Genomic DNA, 20,806 nt, shown 5'->3' with positions numbered 1-20,806 from the left:
GGTTTGCTTGTTACAACGCACACCATATATTACAATATATTTTCTTTTAATACGATCTAGATTTGTGCGTTCACAGATGTCTCTGCTCCTCAGCAGAATACTGCGGTTATATCTTCCAGATCCTTTAACCCTTTGTTTGATAGCTTCTTGCACAAAAGGTTCATGTTCTGAATATGGCATTCACAGGAGGCAAAAAGGATGCCAACCGTGATTTAGTTAGAAGGACGGTACTGGTGATGAAGCCGACTGGCATGAACAGAGACACAGGGCAGGTGCTCTTGCTGTCAGCGGGGAAGGCAGTAAAGATGGCCGGTGCAGAGTCCTCAACGGATGGGAAGGAGTGACATAGTCAGAGGAAACTTCACAATATCTTACGTCAGAGGGGAAGGTGGCTGGTGTGCTCCACATGTACAGAACTATGCAAGTTGAGGGGGTGAAGCGGAAAGGGGATTGTTCTGGCAGGGGAAAGAAAATGAGCTGAGACCATGTTCCCGGGAGCTCACCCAAGCGTATGTTTATCCAGTAGAAAAGAATATTAGAGCATTCCTAAGCAGGTCTACTTAGAAGTAAGCCTCAGTTTTTTCAAACGGGCCTAGTCCCAGGCAACTGTTTGTAGCATTGCAGCCTCTAAGATTTAGAAACGAGCAGCCTAAGCAGCACCTGGGTCTGACAATGGGAGTCACCAAGAACTATCTTTTCTCCCCTAGTACATTATTTGACCTTTTGACTGAGCCCCTTACACAGAGGTTGCACTTGCAACTTCTACTACTGCTATGAAGTTAATCATCAAATACAATTCAAACTGTCCTCCTCAGTTTTCTTTATGTCAATATTACTTTATTATATTTCAAGAATAGCACAAGTTTGAAAAAATGAGTTTCTAGTTTTAAAGTCTGTGCGTTCCACACAGAACCGTGTTCCAATGTCACTACTGAAACAGCACATTTTCCAAATGTGCATGTTTCTAAATGTGCTAATGCATTAAATCAGAGGGCTACAGTGAGACTACATGAAATGAAAACTACTAAAACATGAACATACAAAGGGATTAATAGAGAGCATCAACATATGTACAGCCATGCAAACTGCTGAATTCCTTACAGCTTACCATTTCAAACAGGCTAACAGCCCTGACTTGGATAGCTCAGACTAGGCCAATCTCATCAGATCTCAGGAGCTAAGCAGGGTGAGCCCTGGTTAGTATTTGGATGGGAGACCACCAAGGAATGCCAGAGTTGCTACACAGAAACAAGCAATGGCAAACCACCTCTGCAGTCTCTTGCCTCGAAAATCCTACTGATTTTCAATAAATCAGATGAAACTTGACAGCAAAAAAAAACAAAAAAACACCAAAATGCTAAAAGCAGATGGTAGATGTTTGGAAAATTAAAATCAGGTTGAAAGAAGACTGCAAGGAATACACTCATTCCACATTCATTTTGAGTAAATAAGTCCTGCAAGTTTTTTTATCGTCTCAAAAACCTTCAAAACCTGTTTGACGAGAGGTGACAGTGGCCCAAAAGAAATGTGTGAGTATGACACAGAGAGTAATGCTGTATACACATTATCAAAATATTATCTACCGACTTAAAAAGGATTGCTGCTCTGCAGTGTAACTGACTTATCACACCTCAGACAAACTGTATTCCATCTATTTACGGAAACAACATTTCTGTGAGATCAGACTTACGCAGCCAGCAGTGCTCGCAGGAGATCATCTGCTATGGGCAGCCTGAAGGACTTGCAAATAGTCCTGCACTTGTTACTGGCCAGCAGTCCACACCTGCACAAACAGAAATAATGTTTTTCATATGTATATGCCGCATACAAATCTTAAAATATGGAAATATGATGATAATTTTTAAAGGATACTAGGCGTGTGTTAAAAAGAAGGAAATACTTGTGGAAAGAAAAAAAATTCTGCAGAATTTTCCAATAATGACCCTTCTCTTCAAGCAGATCCCTGGAGCGAAACATTGGCTGCATCTGGACAATACTGACATGGAACTGGCAGGTGCCCAAACCTGGCTTGTTGCTGGGCTTGCGTGTGTACCTCCCTTCTCCCTTTCCTGCTCACCTGGGGAATCTGAATTAGCAACTAACTCTGGTTGCCCAAAATGTACCAATGTGGGGGTGCACAAGTTAACTGTGTTAGCCCCCTCCAAAGGAGTCTAACAGAACTCTAGTTTGTGGGAGGAACGCTAACTTCAGGTAATGCATCCATATGTTAAAGGTAACCAACGTTAGTTTCTAACTGGGATATAAATCCAAGAAAGTAAAGGGGAGGAGCAAGGCCTGTGCCCAAGCCTAGAAATAAGCCAGGTTCATGCATACACCAATTTTAATGTTGACTTAAAAATTATGGCTAAAAAGTATGCATGAGCATAGCTTTTGTGACTAGAGAAAGCCAGTACAATTGGATAGCAATGTTCCCCTTCTCCAGCCAACTCCAGGCTCCTGGAAGAAGACTTTTCAGACTCTGCATACTGAGAAAGAAATCAGTTCTTCCCTTCTTGTCTCTCTCCACCCCACCCCCCGCCCTTTGGCAGGGGAAAAAGAAAAAGAAATCTCCAAGCACATGTTTGGTCTGCCTGCCACGCTTCACTCAAATGAAATCCTCCCCACCCATCTGCTTGCTCAAGGACTCTGCCTCCAAGATGTTTGGTGCTGGTGACAGAGAAATATTAATCTATCTTCTCTTTTAAATCTACAGTTTTGAGCTGACTAAATTGTTTTGGCCTATAACTTGTTAACAGTATAAAAAATGTTTTACTGTAGTAATGAAATCCAAGCAATACAATACTTAGCACAGTAAAGATAAAGCATGTCCAGTAAAGAAGGGAGGCAGAGAAACATCCGCATGCTATTTTGTTGCTGAAGTGGCCTTGCAGGCCCAGGCACATTTGTCACTCACATTCATATAATGAAAGAAGCAAAGCTGTTGAATCATCACCAAAAAAGACAATCTGTATTAACCATCAAGAAATATATTAAAAAAATAGATTATTCCAGCTCTATAATGCATGCTCGGAGAGTATGCTTTACCCAATTTTGGGGTATCCTTCTATCCTTGAGAACCCCAGCTTATTTTAGCAAACTAATAGTCCCTTGTTATCACAGAGCTTTTATGCTTGCTCGCTTGAACACCACTCCTTCGGTGGTGCTAAATGGAAGATACAATAACTTACCTTATTCAGACAGACTTTGTCCATGTGAGCAGAAGGGAGTTGACACACTATTTCATATGATGTTGGAATGTCCCCAATACAATTCTTATCGCGATCAATGGATTACCCCTATTTTAATTACATTACCTGCCACTGTAACAAAAGATAAAATAGTCCCTTTTTTGCTGGTGGATAGAGATCCAAGAACAAGTGGTGGTTAAGTATCTCTACACCATTTTTTCCTTAAAGAAATAAAGGCTCCCTATTCACTGCTCAAGACCATTGGGTCATGGGAGCTTGAAAAGGAAAAGGAATCATCACCAAACTAACATAGCAGATGATCTGGCCTTACTATTCCTATCTAAACATATGGGCATGCAACTTGGGAGACTACCCTGCAACTGAAAAATCCACAGAAATCATGGAGCCCTACTCCCTTGCACAAGGGGAAGTACCGTACACTCCCAACAGGATACCTAAGGATGCAACTCAATGTCTTTAGAATCAGGTGATAATTCCCATAGATTTCAAAGGGCAATTTAATCACTTTTTAAACTCTCTAAAACTGAAGTCAATGGCACTTTGACTGAATTATGTCAACAAAATGTTGATCCCCCTAGGCTGGTGTGATATAGATCACATTAAGATTGTGGCTAGTATATGTTAGCAATAGGGGTGTGCAATAATAATAATAATAGTTGTTTTTTCTGGATTTGGGTATACTGGACACCCCACTCCCAAATTGGTATTCATTATATTCCTGAACTCCAATACCAATATGGTTTTTGGATTAAAATTTTTTCCAGGAATCCAAATTTTTTGAGTCTTATTATTCCCTGTGGAGAAGCTTTTTGGGTGGCTGGGGGGGTTGTTTTTGAAGGGACAGGCCCAAAAATTGCAGTGGAGCTGCTGGTGCCTGTCCTTTAAATAACCACCAAATTTCAAGTAGATTGGACCAAGTGCTCCAATTCTATGGGCCCCTGACCAGGGTACCCCCCCCAGCAGTCCTCCATTATTTCCTATAGTGGAAAAAGGAGGGGACTCCAAGCTGCTTCCAGGCAAAAGCATGCCTGCAAGCAGTATCGCTGGTCAAACCATGACTCCTATGGAAGAACCAACACAGTTGGCCAAAAGAACCATTGCCGAACCCAGTAATCCCAGTAGAACCACAAGCCAATGTGCCAAGCCAAACAAAACCAAAATCAAACCAGAGAATCTCTACAGTGGAAACTCAAGGGGGGCACTTTTGCAAGCCCAACAGAACCAATTCAGAGAATGCAAGCCCAACAGAACCAATTCAGAGAATCTCGAGTGGAAACTGAAGGTGGGGAGGGGGGATTTTGCAAGCCCAGAAGAATGAATGGCAATGTACAGAATGCCCAGCAGAACCCAGTGCCAGTCTGTCAGGGCAAGCTCAACATAAGTAATGTCAAACCAGAGAATCTCTGGAGAGGAAACTGAAGAGAGGGGGTGCACTTTTGCAAACCCAGCAGAAGGAAAGTCAACATACAGAATGCCCAGCAGAACCCAGTGCCAGTCTGGCAAGCTCAACAGGACTAATGTGCATCCAGAGAGGAACAAATCCAAGAACTGAGTGAGCAACAGTGTAAACACAGAAAAGGGAACACTAAGCAACACTCGCAAAGGGGGGGGGGAGAAAAACCTTCTGAAACCGGCAGAAGCTGCCCTTTTCACTTCCCCTCTCCCATACAAAAACAAAGGCAAGACGAGAAAAAAATCTATCTGAAAATGATGAATATTTCCGAGATTGAAAAATGATGCAAAATCCTGGAAATATTTGGGAGAGCCGAATATACACAAAAAAAATACCGATAAGGTATTTTGGGGGTATATTTTTAGCTCTGTTTCACCCAAATGCACACCCCTAGTTAGCAAGGCAGACCCAGCATTCAGAATGAAACTGGGGCATGTTTCCTGCCATGTTTCGTCTACAAAAACACTGGAAGCAAGTTGGGTAAGGAATTGTCAGCTCTTGCCCTGTGATAATTTCATGGATAAATTCCATGAGATGCTTAGTCCAGAAAATCAGGTTTATTCAGAACAGTCAACAGGTTTCAGAAGCCTAAAAGTCAAATGGACTCTAATGCAGGTGATAGGCAGGTACAGAACATAAGAAGCAAAACGAAGACTGATAACAGGGCACCATGATAACCACACACCCCCCCGGAGACCAAAGGAGACCAACGGGGCACTCGGTGCTTCTCACGGTGCGAAGTCTAAACAGAGAACAAGGTGTCAGGCTGTTATCTCGGTTTAGATGTTTCCTCTGTTCCTTTGCTGAACCGTCCAGACTTCAAGGACGGCTCCACATACCAAAGCCTGGGAACGCTACTCCTGGGAAATAGTGCTCTGTTTATGCTTTGTAATCTCCCGCCGTTTCTATGTTTCATATTTCCAACTAACGAGCAAGACACTCATAGCTGTCATCTTATCCTCAATGCACTGTATTGCCTATTTGACCAGTAAAAGCCATCTGCTTGGAATCTAATTGTCTCTGTGGTGATTTCTGGTTCTTTGGGTCAAGAGCTCACATTATGACAGCTATCCCTACAACTCTTCCTCCACGATTCCCTAGTCAGGCTGGAGCCCTGGAGGGTTCGCCTGCCACTTGGATGGGAGCTAGGAGGTCGCTCTCCGAGTGAACCGTGTCTACTACATCTTGGAACCCTGGAGTCCTCATTTGAGGATCCTACCCTTCTACAGGACATAGTCGCTGAACTCTTTAGGACTAATTTAGAGGTTTGCCGCTTAAGGGGACTGGTACAGACACAGTGGCAATCTCTAATGAGAGTTCTCTGGATGTTAACGTTGGAGGATACTAATACTCGTTTAGACCTCCAGGATTTCGATCAGTTGCTGGATGATGCCCGGCTGGCAACTGAGGACTTACAAGTACTAACCGGATTATTGGACAAGCTTATTGCCCGGGAGACTCTCCCATCCACGGCTCTAACGCATCCTGTTGCCTTGGGAAAAGGTACCATGGCAGGAGCCGCACCGGCAGGTTTTTCTTTGATACCCGATGCAGCTAGCTGTCAATCTGAAGCCAAGCGGGTCGCTATCCATACGGCTCTCCTCTTTGCGGATTGTACAAAGGATACCACGGTAGCCACCTTGGCTCAACGTTTGGCCTCGACGTTTGGGGCCGATGCACCCGCGATTGCGGTCCGAATGCAACCATTGCTAGGCGGGGAACCCAGCCCCATACTCACACTCCTGGAAACGGAACTTTTACCGCACGTTACCGCAGCTGCAGCCCTGAGACTTGAAAACGAAAAAGTTCTCGCGGATAAAGAAGCTGCTGAAGCGGCTAAGGCGGCAGCCGAGGCTCAAGCCGCAAGAGATAAAGAGTTACAGTTGGCTGCGGATCGGGCGCGGACAGGCGGTCGCCCCAAGGACACTGTAAGGAGCGGTCCTCTGTTGGGTCTGTCTTTTTCCCCGGTGTTTGCCCCGTCGCGCACGACCCAACGCGCACGCCGCCTCGCAGACCGACGCCAAGACTCCGGGGAGTCTGAGGAAGAGGACTTATATGGGGACAGTTCTCAATGGGCCACGAGTTTTAGGACAAGTAAACCTCATCGTACGGGTGGCCCAGGAGAGGACGTTCACCTGTTACGAGCTCAAAATCGAGAGCTATCTGACCGTGTTGATCAACTCCAGGAGCTAATGGAACGTGTGCTTCAGGACAACAGGCAGTTACAGCAAGCCCTGACAGCCCAGGCACAGCCCGTCCCACAGGGACCCGCAATACCGGATCAGGGGGTGCCAGTCCAGCCACCCGCTAATGTGCCTGCGCAACCTCCGCCTCCCGGAGGTCCCGTTTTACCTGCACCCAGGGCACCCGTGCAACCAGGTCAACCTATACCCGGTCCTTGGAAACAACTCAAATTGAAAACTACGTACGATGGATCTCTCGAAACCCTACCCTGTTTCTTGCATCAGGTGGACAGCTATATGCGAGAACAAGGACAGCTCTTCCCTACAGAGGACAGCCGGGTTCGCTATGTGGCTTCCCTTTTGACAGGTAAAGCAGCCGACTGGATGGTCCTCCAATTCGACACCCGATCCCGCTTTATCCGTTCCCTCAACAATTTCATGACTGCCTTACGTAGGAGGTTTGAGGACCCCTTTCTGGGGGAACGAGCCAAAGCGGAGCTTTTACAACTAAGACAGGGCTCTACTCCAGTTCGAGAATTTGCCGATGAATTTCAAAGACTGGCAAGCAAAATTGTGGGCTGGCCCGAAGCCACCCTAATTCACCATTTCAGGGAAGCCTTACACCTTGACGTTCTGAACTGGTCGTACATGTGGGGTGATCCCGAAACTCTCGAGGATTGGATTCTATTAGCCGAAGAGGTCGAAAGCCGCCGGCGCTTTATTTCCCTTGTCCGCCAAAAACACAAGGAGAAAAGCGTCCAAAAGCCCCAGCCCAAGGCACCCCCCCCAATCCACGAAAACCTGCGCGTCCACCCCAGGATCGCGAAACCCGATTTCAAAGAGGTGCCTGCCTCATTTGTGGGGAACTGGGCCACTTTGCAGCAGTCTGCCCATACCGCCCTGAACCCTTTCGTCCCAGCACAACAACCCGAGCCAGAGGACGACCACAACGCAGAGGCACCGCGGCCACCCGCAGCGCAGCGCCGGGAAGACCCACACCCTCTGCACTTCACGCTGGAGACTCAGCCATCCTGCCTACATCGAATGACCCCACCGGGTCCCGGATTACAAGTGCCCCATTGGGGGACAACTTTCCCTCTTCTGATGAAGAGAACCCATGGAATTCTCCGGCTTTAAACCTGGAATCCCCCCTTGACTTGTCAAAAAACGGCTCCGGTCTGTGGTGAGTGGAGCGTCTCCACAGACCTCTGCAGATTCTCCTGCTAAACCGAATGCTCCCACTAAAGTAAAGGAAGTAGAAACCACCGTTTATGTGGACGCAATTTTACAACACCATGAAGGTGGTCCCCAACTACCCGTTAAGGCACTCATTGACTCCGGTTGCAGTCGCACTCTCATAAACGAAGCCACATTTGCAGCACTCAAAGTCGAGTCCGAGGCTTTACCAGCCCCCGTCCAATTTGCCCAAATGGACGGGAGCCATTTCAAGGGGGGCCCAGTTGATCATCGCACTATAGGGGTGGCAATGGGAATTGGCTCCCACTGGGAGCAAATAGACTTTACCATAGCCCCTATCCGATTTGAAGTGGTCCTGGGAATTAACTGGATTAAAGGTCATAGTCCCAGTATAGATTGGGAAACGAACACCATCTCCTTTGCCAACCCCAAATGCGACCAACATCGACAGCAAGTTGCGCTGCTGTCTCCACCCGCTTCGGAATTAATCTCCGATGTCCCATCACCACCATCCCTCCCTGCTGTATACCAGGACTTTGCAGATGTCTTTAACATTAAAGAATGTGATGCCTTACCCCCCCACCGGGCCACTGACTGTGCTATTGAAGTGGTGAAGGACTGCACATTAACCAAGAGTAAAATTTACCCTATGAGCACTTCCGAGCGCACTGTACTACGGGACTTTTTGGACAAAAACCTTGCCAGAGGGTTCATTCGCCCCTCGAATGCTCCCAACTCAGCCCCCGCATTTTTCGTCCGAAAAAAGGAGGGCGACCTACGCCTCTGCATTGACTTCCGAAAACTCAATGCAGTTACTCAAGCCAACGCCTATCCTATACCGCTAATATCAGATATTTTGGGACAACTGCAAGAGGGACGTATTTTCTCTAAATTGGACCTAGTAGAAGCCTACTACCGCGTCCGTATCCGAGAGGGGAAGAATCCCTCACTGCCTTCTCTAGCTGTTTTGGGATGTTCGAATTCCTTGTGATGCCTTTCGGGTTAAAAGGGGCCCCGGGGGATTTCATGCAACTCATCAACGAAATCCTTCATGATTTACTGTACCGCGGGGTGGTAGTTTATTTAAATGACATTCTTATTTATTCAAAAACCATGGACGAGCACGTCGCTTTGGTCCGAGAAGTTTTACACCACCTACGCGACCACCAACTCTTTGCAAAACTGGCTAAATGCGAATTTCACCAGAGCAAAATAACTTTCTTGGGATATATAATCTCCCACCATGGCCTTAGTATGGACCCGGCCAAGGTCCGTTCCGTCCTCGATTGGACACCTCCCTCCAACCGCAAGTACAGCAGTTTCTGGGCTTTGCTAATTTCTACCGTGGATTTATCCCTAACTTCGCCCAAATAGCACTGCCCATCACCGACCTTCTGAAAACCAAAGGTAAAGAAAACTCTGCCACATTGCCCTCCGCTAAAATACTGTGGACTGACCAATGCCAGACCGCCTTTGTAGCCCTCAAACGCCTTTTCACATCGGAACCTGTGCTACGGCACCCAGACCCTAATCGAATGTTCATTGTACAAGTCGATGCCTCCGACGTAGCTATGGGAGGGGCCCTACTCCAAAAAGGACCAGATGGTCTCCTTCACCCCTGCGCTTACTTCTCAAAGAAATCTGCGCACTCCCAATTGAACTGGCCTATTTAGGAGAAAGAAGCCTCAGCTGTTCACCATGCACTTACTCTATGGCGACAATTCCTGGAAGGGTCGAAAGTCCCCTTCAAAGTTTGGACCGATCACAAGAATCTAGCCGCCCTCACTGGAACCCATAAGTTATCCGCGAAACAACAGCGTTGGGCGGAATTCTTTGCTCAGTTTCGTTTTGTCCTGAAGCATGTCCCAGGAAAACAAAACGTTCTCGCAGACGCTCTCTCCCGGTTGCCACAATACCCGGCGAAACTCGATCGGCCAACAAACTCTTTATTTACGCCTGCACAAAGAGAAGCCCTGCCCGTACTGGCTGTACAGACTCGATCCCAAACGCTGCCCCAGCGAAAGCACACAGTCACCGGCGTGCAAACTCCTCCAACACTACCGACTGCCCAGCTGCCCCCGCAACGGAAACCCACGATGACCGGCGCTCCAGCTCCTCCAACCCAACCAGCTGCCCAGCCGCCTGCAGTCTGCGCACCGCCGCACGTAAGCGCTTCCCCCTCGCCGACCCCCATAGCTGCTCCTACTGCCACTACAAACAGGGGGGGGGGTCCCCGTCTCCGAATCTTTCTTAAATTCCCTTCGGGAACAATGTCTTATGGAACACTCTGATCAAACCCTGCCTCCTGGTGTAATCGAACAGGGAGGCTCTTGGTACAAAGACTCGAAATTGTATGTGCCCAAGGTGCTCCGAAAAGACGTCTTACACTTGGCTCATGGAATAAAGACGGCTGGACACTTTGGGTTCCTAAAGACCCTTCACCTGTTGAGCAGACAATTTTGGTGGGGGGGAATGCGTTCTGACATTGACTCTTTTATTCGCAGCTGTCCCGTTTGCGCCACAGTCAAACCATCTCAAGAAAAGCCCCCAGGACTACTCCAACCATTTGAAATACCCAGCAAACCCTGGGAAGTGATTGCTATGGATTTTATGACGGATCTCCCTCTCAGCGGGGGGAAAACTGTATTATGGGTTATCACTGACTTATTTTCTAAGCAAATACATTTGGTTCCATGTGCGGGGATCCCCTCCGCTCAGAAGTTAGCCCGCCTCTTCGTGTCACTTGTCTTTAGACTACATTCGTTTCCGCGCAAAATAATCTGCGACCGCGGAAGTAGTTTCGTTGCTGTTTTGGAAAGCTTTTCTCAAATTGGTGGGGGTGGAGCAGGGGTTGTCTAGTGCATACCATCCCCAAACGGATGGTCAAACCGAATGTGTTAATGCTGTACTTGAATGTTATTTGCGCTGTTATGTCAACTACCACCAAGATGACTGGGTAGAACTGTTGCCTTTTGCGGAATATGCGTACAATAATGCTGTACATCAGTCCACAGGTTTCAGCCCGTTCTATGCGGTGTATGGACAGGACTTCGGTCCTATCACCCCAATAGAAGGTTTGGAAGGGGAGGGGGATGCCGACATTGCCTCTTGGACACACACCCTCCGTACCACATGGCCCTGGCTGGTTAGCAACCTTGACCGAGCCAAGCGCAAATACAAGGCGCAGGCTGATAAGCATCGGTCCCCCGGTGAGGACCTGCAAGTGGGTAACCTGGTATACCTTTCCACCAAGAACCTGTGTTCCACCCGTCCGTGCCATAAGCTCAACGCTAAGTACATTGGCCCATTTCCCATCATTCGCATCATAAATCCTGTCACGGTGGAACTGTCTCTCCTCAAAACCCTAAGGCGTGTGCACCCCGTTTTCCACATCAGCCTCCTAAAGCCCCATGTTGCTTCCCCGCAGTGGCATCCGGAACTGCCTCCTGAACAGCCCATAATGGTGGGGGGGGGGGGGAAGGACATTTCGAAGTCTCCAAAATCCTAGATTCCCGCATTCACCATGGGGTCTTGCAATACTTGGTCCGCTGGAAACACTTCCCCCCTGCCTATGACGAATGGGTTCGCGCACGAGATGTCTCCGCCCCCAAACTCGTCAACGCCTTTCACAATACCTACCCAAACAGACCAGCCCCCTTGCTGGATGGGAGGGGGCCTTAAGGGGAGCAGGATGTCAGGCTGTTATCTCGGTTTAGATGTTTCCTCTGTTCCTTTGCTGAACCGTCCAGACTTCAAGGACGGCTCCACATACCAAAGCCTGGGAACGCTACTCCTGGGAAATAGTGCTGTGTTTATGCTTTGTAATCTCCCGCCGTTTCTATGCTTCATATTTCCAACTAACGAGCAAGACACTCATAGCTGTCATCTTATCCTCAATGCACTGTATTGCCTATTTGACCAGCAAAAGCCATCTGCTTGGAATCTAATTGTCTCTGTGGTGATTTCTGGTTCTTTGGGTCAAGAGCTCACACAAGGCGAGATCTTGGACGAGGAACACAACAGCAGCTGCTTACAGCCACAGCATACCATTCCCAGGATCTGCTCCTGACAGGAATTTCATCTTCTCTAGTTTCTCAGACAGGAGATAATTAATACATTCAGGCTTCTGAGAAAAAAAAGAGAATCGTTACCTGTCTCTGTCATTGTAGACAAAGGATGCCAAAAGTTGACCAAAATTCTCAAAGCTACTTTTCTTCAGATGTTCCTGGGATACTGCTAGAAGGAATGTAACATCCATCTCATTCTTATCTCTTACAGTGTAATATCGCCCAACAGTCATAATTTCATGTTCTGATAATTTTCCATCTGAGATATTCATCATCACGTTTCTGTGAAATTCAAAATAAATAATTATGTCCAGTGAGAAAGACAGTGAGAAACAACTATGTTGGACATCATTATGGAACTTAAAAAGGAAGAATACAAAACTGCTGTCTGAAAGTGCACGTCTGATGAAGCTTCAAAACTTCTACACAACAATGCTTTGGAAGGAAGAAGGTGACTATCTATGAGTGTAGAAGCACAAGCAGAGCTGGATTGAGATATGTTTCTTTTTGTTATGAAAAAGAGGGACATCTAAAGAATGGACTAGGAAATATCTTTCACATCTCTCAGATACACTATATCACTGGACCAGACGCTCTGCAAGGACAGCCTAAGGTAGGCTATTTTTCTGTTATGAAGATACATGAATGGTACAGCTGAAATTTTAACAAGAATTTCCAGCATTCTTTTCAGGGACTTGATGGCTGATGGGAAAACTAAGAAAGGTTAAAGGAACTCTTTTAATATTTTAATTTTATTTAGTCATGCTCTATGCGGCACCTTAATACTGAATCTAGGCTGCGGCAGTATGCAGCTGAGAGCAGAAAACACGCCTCCAAGGTTATGGAACCTGCTGTAGTCAATATCCATGAACTTTAGTTCACATGTTACAGATGTTCACATGAAGCATACACTGGGGGACAGCTGCAAACATAAACACAAATACCAAAAAGCCCACCTTAAAAGGAGTAAAACAAGGCTGCATTTTAGCCCCGCATCTTTTTAACCTATTTTTAGCCGATCTTCCAAAGATTTTTAACCTAATTGATGGTCATTCCCCTAAGATTGGAAATTTGAAAATCCCACTCTACGCCGATGACGCTGCTATTTTATCTTTTACAAGGGTCGGCCTATTAAGACACCTACAACTGTTCGCTGATTATTGCAAACAAAACAAATTGCATATCAATTATGCCAAAACCAAAATCTTAGTTTTCACCAAAAGATGGCACCTTTCAAAATGGTCCATCGATAATGTACCAATAGAGCAGGTCAAGTCTTTTAAATATTTGGGCCTCACTTTTAACTACAACGTAACTTGGACAAATCACAGAAATAAGCCATCAACTTAGCTAAATATTCAGCATCACAGATTAAACGTTTTTTTTTTATTTAAAAGGGAACCAATATGTACCCGCAGCTATTCACGTTTTTACAGTCAAGATATTGGCGCAACTTCTGTACGGAATACCTCTTTGGATAGAAGCATTTAATAAAAATTTGGAAGCTGTACAGACTTCCTTCCTCCGGCAAATACTAGGACTTCCTAGTTGCGTCCCATTCCAATCTATCCTTAGTGAAACGGGAATGATGACTTTAGAGACCAAAGCTTGGCTCTTAACTTTTAAATATTGGATTAAGATTCATTTTTCTCCAAATGAAAATCGCCCTACACCCTTCCTATTAAAAGAAGCTGCAGATACAGAATGGTTCACATTTATCCCACACAAACTGAAAATCTTGGGATTAGATATAGATAATTTATTGATGCTGGATAGACAAACCATTTTCCGAGTTATCAAGCAGACTACTTGACCATGAAAGACAAACAATTCTGCCCACAACTCCTTTGTCTTGTTCTCCATCCAAATTGGGTCTTTCTCCCAATTTTGGATCGCTTCAGGGTTAATTTTATTTTTTAAGTGAGCCCTCCCTCTGCAGGGCTTTCATGTTAGCTAGACTAAACATCTTCCCATCGGCGGTTTTATTCGGGAGATTTAGTGGTACCCCTTTGGAAAAGAGAATTTGTGGCTGTGGCTTGAACCAGATAGACTCCATCTATCACATTTTATTGGAATGCGAAATGCTAGCGGACCTACGCACTAAATTTTTAATGCCATTAATTCTGGATAGGAATTCTTCCCTCCACTCCTTCCCTCCACTCCTTGTTTAGACTTTTAATGAATGCGTATGATTCAGAAATTACTGAAATAGTAGCCATGTTTCTGAAGCAAGCTTTAATGATAAAAATTAAACAAAAAAGATAATAGCTGCTATTTCTGTTACTTGTAGACACTCGTTTTTTATATATACCTTATATCCACTGCATACCCCATTTCATTCATGTCTATTGATAGACTTTGATATTGATGTTTTGTTATTTTGACTAAATTCTGGAATACCTGGAACGATCTTATATGCCAATAAAGGTTTTTGAATTTGAATTTGAAATATTAAAAAGTATTGTCTGCATTGGCCCAGTGTCAGTAATTCATTATAGGGTTCGTGTTTAACCAGCAGCTACATCAAGGCTTGTTTTAGTCAAGCTCCACAGCACAATGAAATGGAAAACTGTATGCTTGTTTTATCTACTCATCAAGCATAAACTGCTTTCTAGAACATTTGATCCATGTAGGAATACCTGCTATTTCTTATAACATGGAAACATAGCAAAGCAAGCAAGCTTTTACAAATGTACAGCAAAGCCAAACCTATGCAACAAGTCATTTACTGAGTTTGAGGTTATGCACACTCTGAGACAGGGAGAATTTATGTTTCTTGTGTTTGTTCTGTTTTTTAGCTTGTTCTGAATGATTTTCTATTAAGAACAACAATTACTCTGAGGAAAAAAGACATCTGTAAATATCTGTCTTGTCAGCATCCAAGGAAGAATGGACTGGAAGCAAATTTTCAAAACCTGTATGAGCTACTAAACCAATTGCAGTGTAATTGATTTAAAGATGTTAGTTTGCAAAGGTCACTTCAAATGATTGTGTACATCAAACAGACACCTGTTTTGTATACTGCTGACTTTCTTGGACACAATACATTTTATATTTGTCAATTACATGTTTTACATGTTTGCCTGCCAGTATGGTTAGTGGTGTCAGACTATAATTGGCAAGTTGGGTTCAAATCTTCATTCATAAAGCTCAGTGGGTGACCTGCTGCAACCAGTCATGCTCTCTCATCCACCTTGCAAGGTTGTTTTAAAGATAAAATAGGAGGTGAGAGAACAATGTACACTGTTCAGAGTTCTCTGGAGAAAGGGTGGGATAAAAATGAGAAATATGGTCCCACGAGTCCTTGGATTTGGTGAGATATAAATCAAAACAAATACATGAATAAGGGCTGTTATACAATTCTTTAAAGTGATCACTGGTGTGAAGTGTCAAAAATTGTGTTATGATGTAAACACTTATGAAAAGAAAAAAATAAGCATTTTCTTATAAGGAAACAGATGGCAGAATCCACATGAAAGTTCAACATGCAGAGAAGCAGGTCAAAAGCTCCATGGTTCTTCTGTTACTAAAGAGACTGTAATATTTAAGCCTGTTTATGGTCTGTGAGATGAAGACAGCCAGACTATCCACAGGTCTGTGGATTTTCTCATTCTTTCTTACTGGTGCGGACCTCACACAGATGGGATTCTAAAAGTTAAGAGCACTGAATTAAACTGTCTTCCTAAATCATGTATTCCACAATCTTACCTGAATTCATCATAATTCATAACAGTGGTATGCTGAGGATCAATAGCTGCAAAAATCTGCTTAATCTCTCTTGATCTTGGCTCTCCTATTGCTTTCAGTTTGTTCAAGATGCTGTTGATATTGGCCATGGCAAACTGAAAGTAAGTAGTAGTGGGGGAAAGAACAGAGCATATATTCAAAACACATAAAGCATTTTAGTGAATGTACAACAGTGAGAAGACCAAAAACTATGACAGACAGATTTTATCATTTATGATGCACACCCATGCATCACCTGCAATGTTTTAGCAAAAGCAAACCAATAATTCTAGTGCAGTTGTTAAAACTGAGCCAAAATCCCCCTGAGAGTACCATCTGCCGAAGTGCAAGACAGTATGATGTACGTCCATCTTCCCAACCACATAAAAGGAATTTGTCCTATGAGCAGCTATAGTGCTGTTAGCCTGACAACCAAGCCACTTTATTTTGTGTACAACTTCTATTCTTATGAAATTTCTTTGTGAAGAACTAAAGAGAAAGCATGGCCCACTAGTGCCATTCAGAATGCTTCCAGTTTTGCCAACGTGCTAATAGAAATGCTTGGTTTACTAAAAGTTCAGAGTCAGACTGAGAAGAATGTGATGGAAGGGGCATGAAGAACTTGTATATAAACAGCCTAATGATCTGGTAAAATGGGGCCAGGTGAGAGTGTGAACCTGTCTGTGAAGTGAAGAAATCATGTAAAAGCTTATCCTCTATTGCATCTTGTGCAATTGCCCCATAACAAGGAGGGCAGAAAGTTGGAAAACACACAAGTTGCACTGAATGTTGATATGAAACATGAGGCAAAAGTGATGCAACCCTTCAGAAACTGGGTGCAGAGATCTGAATGCATCGAACCAAAGTCACACGTGCACCCAAGCAGTATCTTAATGTGTTGAGTTCCTTAGGTTACAATTAGACAATATGTTAAATGTGCCTTGGGTGAGAGAAACCTCCACCCTACTCATGTTAACATGTGACCCAGGACTCACTTTAAAAGCAGTGTGTGTGGGAGCAAACTTTCTTCATTCCCTCCCTTCTACCATGTGCACTTTTGCTAGCAGAAAAGGGCTGTGAGGACCAGGCTGTTTGTCTTACTGCCGGTTCCACATACCTCCTGAGCACAAACATGGATCCGCAATAAGACTAACAGCCCACCCCCATGGCCCTGTCTGCTAGCAAAGCACATGGAGCAGAAGGGAAGGAATGATGAAGCCCCTCCTGCAGCCACATCATGCTTGGGAGATGATTTGCCCCACACACACTGAAGGGTCACATGTCAAATATGAGTTGGGTTGGCATTTCCCCTTGTCCAAGTCATGTTTAACCTACCAGCTAATCTAATTTAATTTCCATTAGTACAGATTTGCAAATTTGCAAATTCATTTTCAGACTCTTTTTTGAAACCTCTGGAGAAAATGAATCACCACATGTAAAAATATAAAAATCTGGCTGTTACAAACGTTTTGTAGCTATGCACAACATGTGCAATCCAAAGAAATGCCCCCAAGACTACATTATCCATTTCAACATCCTATTTACATCTCCTTCCTATCTGGGTTATTCTTTTATTCCAGGAGAGTGGCACAAATGCTATGGTAGAAGGCAACCATAACAACTATCAGATACTCTAATGGACTGTGTTTGGTTAGCACCAGCTCCTTTATTCGTTGCATGGGAAAACTGACAGCACAGACTCTATCAGCACTTCCCTTTTGTTGCTTTTTCATTTCAATTTCATTCTTTATGGAAACAAAGGCATGATTAGGATATTATGAAAGTAAATTTGCAAACTGGAATAATTAGGCAGAAAGAAACTCCATGACATTTGCTAAACATATTATCTTATATTATCTTATATGCATCTTGCATACAATAGGTTGAAGAAATGGACAAATTTCACTACTATGTTTTCAAGACAAACAACATTTGTGTGTTGATCTTGGGATGAATAAACAAAGGTTTTCAGAGCAACCATTATTGAAGCAAGATAACATTGCACATGGCTGAAAGGCCAAATAAGGATTGGAAAGAACAGCTTGCCTCATCTGCATGCTTCTCCATGTAGTTGAAAGCATATTCATCAGCATCTACCACAAGAAAGACGTGGCCATGGAAACACACTTTGGCTCCTATATACAGATCTGGGGCCATGTAGTACTCAGATATTTCACTCTTAAACAGCTCTTGCCCAGGCTTTGGAACACGACTTCTTTCCAGGAATTTCCCACCAAGTACCCCTGTAACAAAACAACAAGCTGAATCTTTCAGACTGCACCCTAAAATAGCCTGTCATCCAGCCTGAACTGCATATATCAGTACCTATACAGAAATAGCTATCCTTTAACAAAAAGGTACTGTCCATCAAATACTTCTTATCTTTCAAGCTAACATAATTTTGCTTTTTTTAAGCAGTTTTCATGCCTGTACTGGAAGCTGCACCCTCAGCTGAGAAACCAGGTGCATCTAGTTGTTCTTGAGCTGGTAAACCCTTTGGATGACGGGTGCTGCTCTATCCTTCTTGTGAACTGTGCTGTACTGAATTGTAACCATAATTGTACTAACGTAAAGAAATGGTTACAACTGATGGCCTACACCAGGGGTGTCAAACATGCGGCCCGCAGGCCAGATCCAGCCCCCAGAGGGCTTTTATCTGGCCCGCGGGGCCGAGGCACCTAGTCTCCCTTTCCCTCATTCCCCAACCTTTTCTGGGCTTCCTGGGGCCCATGCGCGGCCGGGGAGGGAGTGGGGAAGGTTTCAGCCCGGTCGCACAGGGGCACATGCATGGCCGGGTGTGTGTGGGGGGGAGGAAGGCTTCAGCCTGGTCATGCCGGGCTGCAGGGCAGCGTTCAAGGCCGTGTGTGTGTGTGGGGGGGAGGATTCAGCCTGGCTGGGGGAGTGTTTTCCCTCTTTTCTCTCTCTTTTTCTGTCACTCTCTGTTCTTTTCTTTCTCTTCCTCTCTCTCTCTCTCTCTCTCTCTCTCTTTCCCTTTCTTTCTTTGTCTCCCTCCCTCCTTTTCTTTCTTTCTTTCTCTCCCTCCCTCTTCTTTCTTTCTTTCTTTCTTTCTTTCTTTCTTTCTTTCTTTCTTTCTTTCTTTCTTTCCGTCTTTCTTTCTTTCTTTCTTTCTTTCTTTCTTTCTTTCTTTCTTTCTTTCTTTCTCTCTCTCTCCCCCTCCCTCTTCTTTTCTTTCTTTCTCTCCCTCCATTTCTTTCTCTCCTTCTTCCTTCCTTCTTTCCCTCCCTCCCTTTCCTTCCTTCTTATCCTCCCTCCCCTTCCTTCTTTCTTTCCCTCACTCTTTTTCTTTCTCCCCCTCCCCCTCCCTCTCTCCTATTTGTTTCACTCTTTGTCTCTCTCTTTCTCGCTCTCTTTTTCTCTTTCTCTTCTCTCTCTCTTTTTCCCTGTCTTTCTAGACTGGGAGAGGGCTAAAGGCTCACCAGTCAAGGCAGCCAGCCCTTCCCTAGTCCAGATCTGGGCTGGTGAGCCCGCTGCGAGCTTGCCAGCCAAGGCAGCCACCCCCCTCCCAGTACAATATGGGCTGGCGAGCCCCCCCCCCATCCAGATCTGGGCTGGTGAGCCCGCTGCAGGTTCACCAGCCAAGGCAGCCACCCCCCTGGTTTAAAATTTTTAACAAAATTAATGGCAGGGACTTCATAGAAGACACCTGCAAAGTCAATTAATATTATTTTTTTACTTAAAATACAAAGATATTTTACAAAATAACAATAAGACTGTTAAATAAAAGAAAATACTGTACGAATGTTATTGTTGTAAACTTGTTTGTGTTTTAAGTAAAAAACAATATCATTAATTGACTTTGCAGGTGTCTTTTGTAAAGTTTGTATCGCCAGTATCTGGCATTACATTTTATGGTATTTATTTATGTGTACATGGCCTGGCCCAACTAAGTGACATTTATGTCATATCCGGCCCGCCTAACAAATGAGTTCGACACCCCTGGCCGACACATGCATAAGTTAAGAAAATATAACTTAAGGACTTTCCCCCTCATTATAAGCACGTGTGTGTGCGAGACTGTAGTCTAGATGAAACTGCTTGTGTCACATAAAAATAGTGCACCTTTTATATCATCTGTTTGAAGAAAGCTATTGCAAAAGTGTTGCATTTTTATAATGAATAGCATGCTTAGAGAAAGCTTTGCCTGTGTCTCAAAGTGAGATATTGCCATTGTGCAGAGTGCAGGAAACTGTCATCACACTCACCACATTCTAGAGGCTTGCCAACCATAATGCTTTGTCTTAAACGAGCAATCTGCTAACTCAGGTATGCCTGTGGTTCATTTCCTGTTTATAGCTGCGCTCCCACACAAAAGCCAAAAAGTGTGCATTTGAAACATTTTATGGTATCTTGTGTATTATTTGGTAAAATAAGTATAATAAAAAAGGATGTACTTGTACAGAAAAAGGCCATTTAGAGTAACAATTATACGTGAATGCAAAATCCAGTGTAGAAATCATCTTTGTCATACAAAATTGAAAGGTGAAAAATGCATTAAGGTAATCATCAGGGTCTGACTTAAGCCTGTAAAAGCATGAACATTCAGAGTCAAGAACAGATACCAGCTTCTTCCTGTTTAGTTACTGACACATAAGAAGCTGTCAGTCTGAGAATGTGGCTACGTTATTACCTGGTCAACAAAAGCTTTTAACGTCATTACTGATTTGGATTTCTCTCACTAAAGACATTTTCTTAATGCTTAAAGTATAAAGAAACCGTGCTTGCAATGAAAAAGGTTTGGCCAGACAATGATAAACCAGCATAAAATAGCAATATGATCCAAACTAGCTTCTCTCTCACTGTCTCTCCCCTCCACCCACTAGATTTTGGAAGACAGAGACAGTTGTAAAACTTGCAAAACACGTCATCATGTTTATCCTGGCATAGGCAACATCAAGGAAAGAGTTTCCATAAGTTCCTCATTCAACAGTTCCCCATCATAGACTCTCTTGC

General features: G+C 44.3%; 1 protein-coding gene across 1 annotated transcript in view; it reads right to left on the bottom strand.

Moving 5' to 3' along the window:
• The window catches only part of EFHC2 (EF-hand domain containing 2), a 127,997-nt gene that overhangs the window by 21,638 nt on the left and 85,553 nt on the right, over window positions 1-20,806 (bottom strand). Inside the window, exons 10-13 of the mRNA XM_056858428.1 lie at window positions 17,882-18,078; window positions 15,818-15,951; window positions 12,194-12,391; window positions 1,691-1,783 (exon numbers count right to left, since the gene is read on the bottom strand). Of these exons, the coding sequence (XP_056714406.1) occupies window positions 1,691-1,783; window positions 12,194-12,391; window positions 15,818-15,951; window positions 17,882-18,078 (622 nt within the window). The remainder of the gene's footprint in view (window positions 1-1,690; window positions 1,784-12,193; window positions 12,392-15,817; window positions 15,952-17,881; window positions 18,079-20,806) is intronic.

This window comes from Euleptes europaea, chromosome 12 (assembly GCF_029931775.1).
Source record: "Euleptes europaea isolate rEulEur1 chromosome 12, rEulEur1.hap1, whole genome shotgun sequence".
NCBI lineage: Eukaryota > Metazoa > Chordata > Lepidosauria > Squamata > Sphaerodactylidae > Euleptes > Euleptes europaea.
This window is presented reverse-complemented; position numbering and strand designations above follow the sequence as displayed.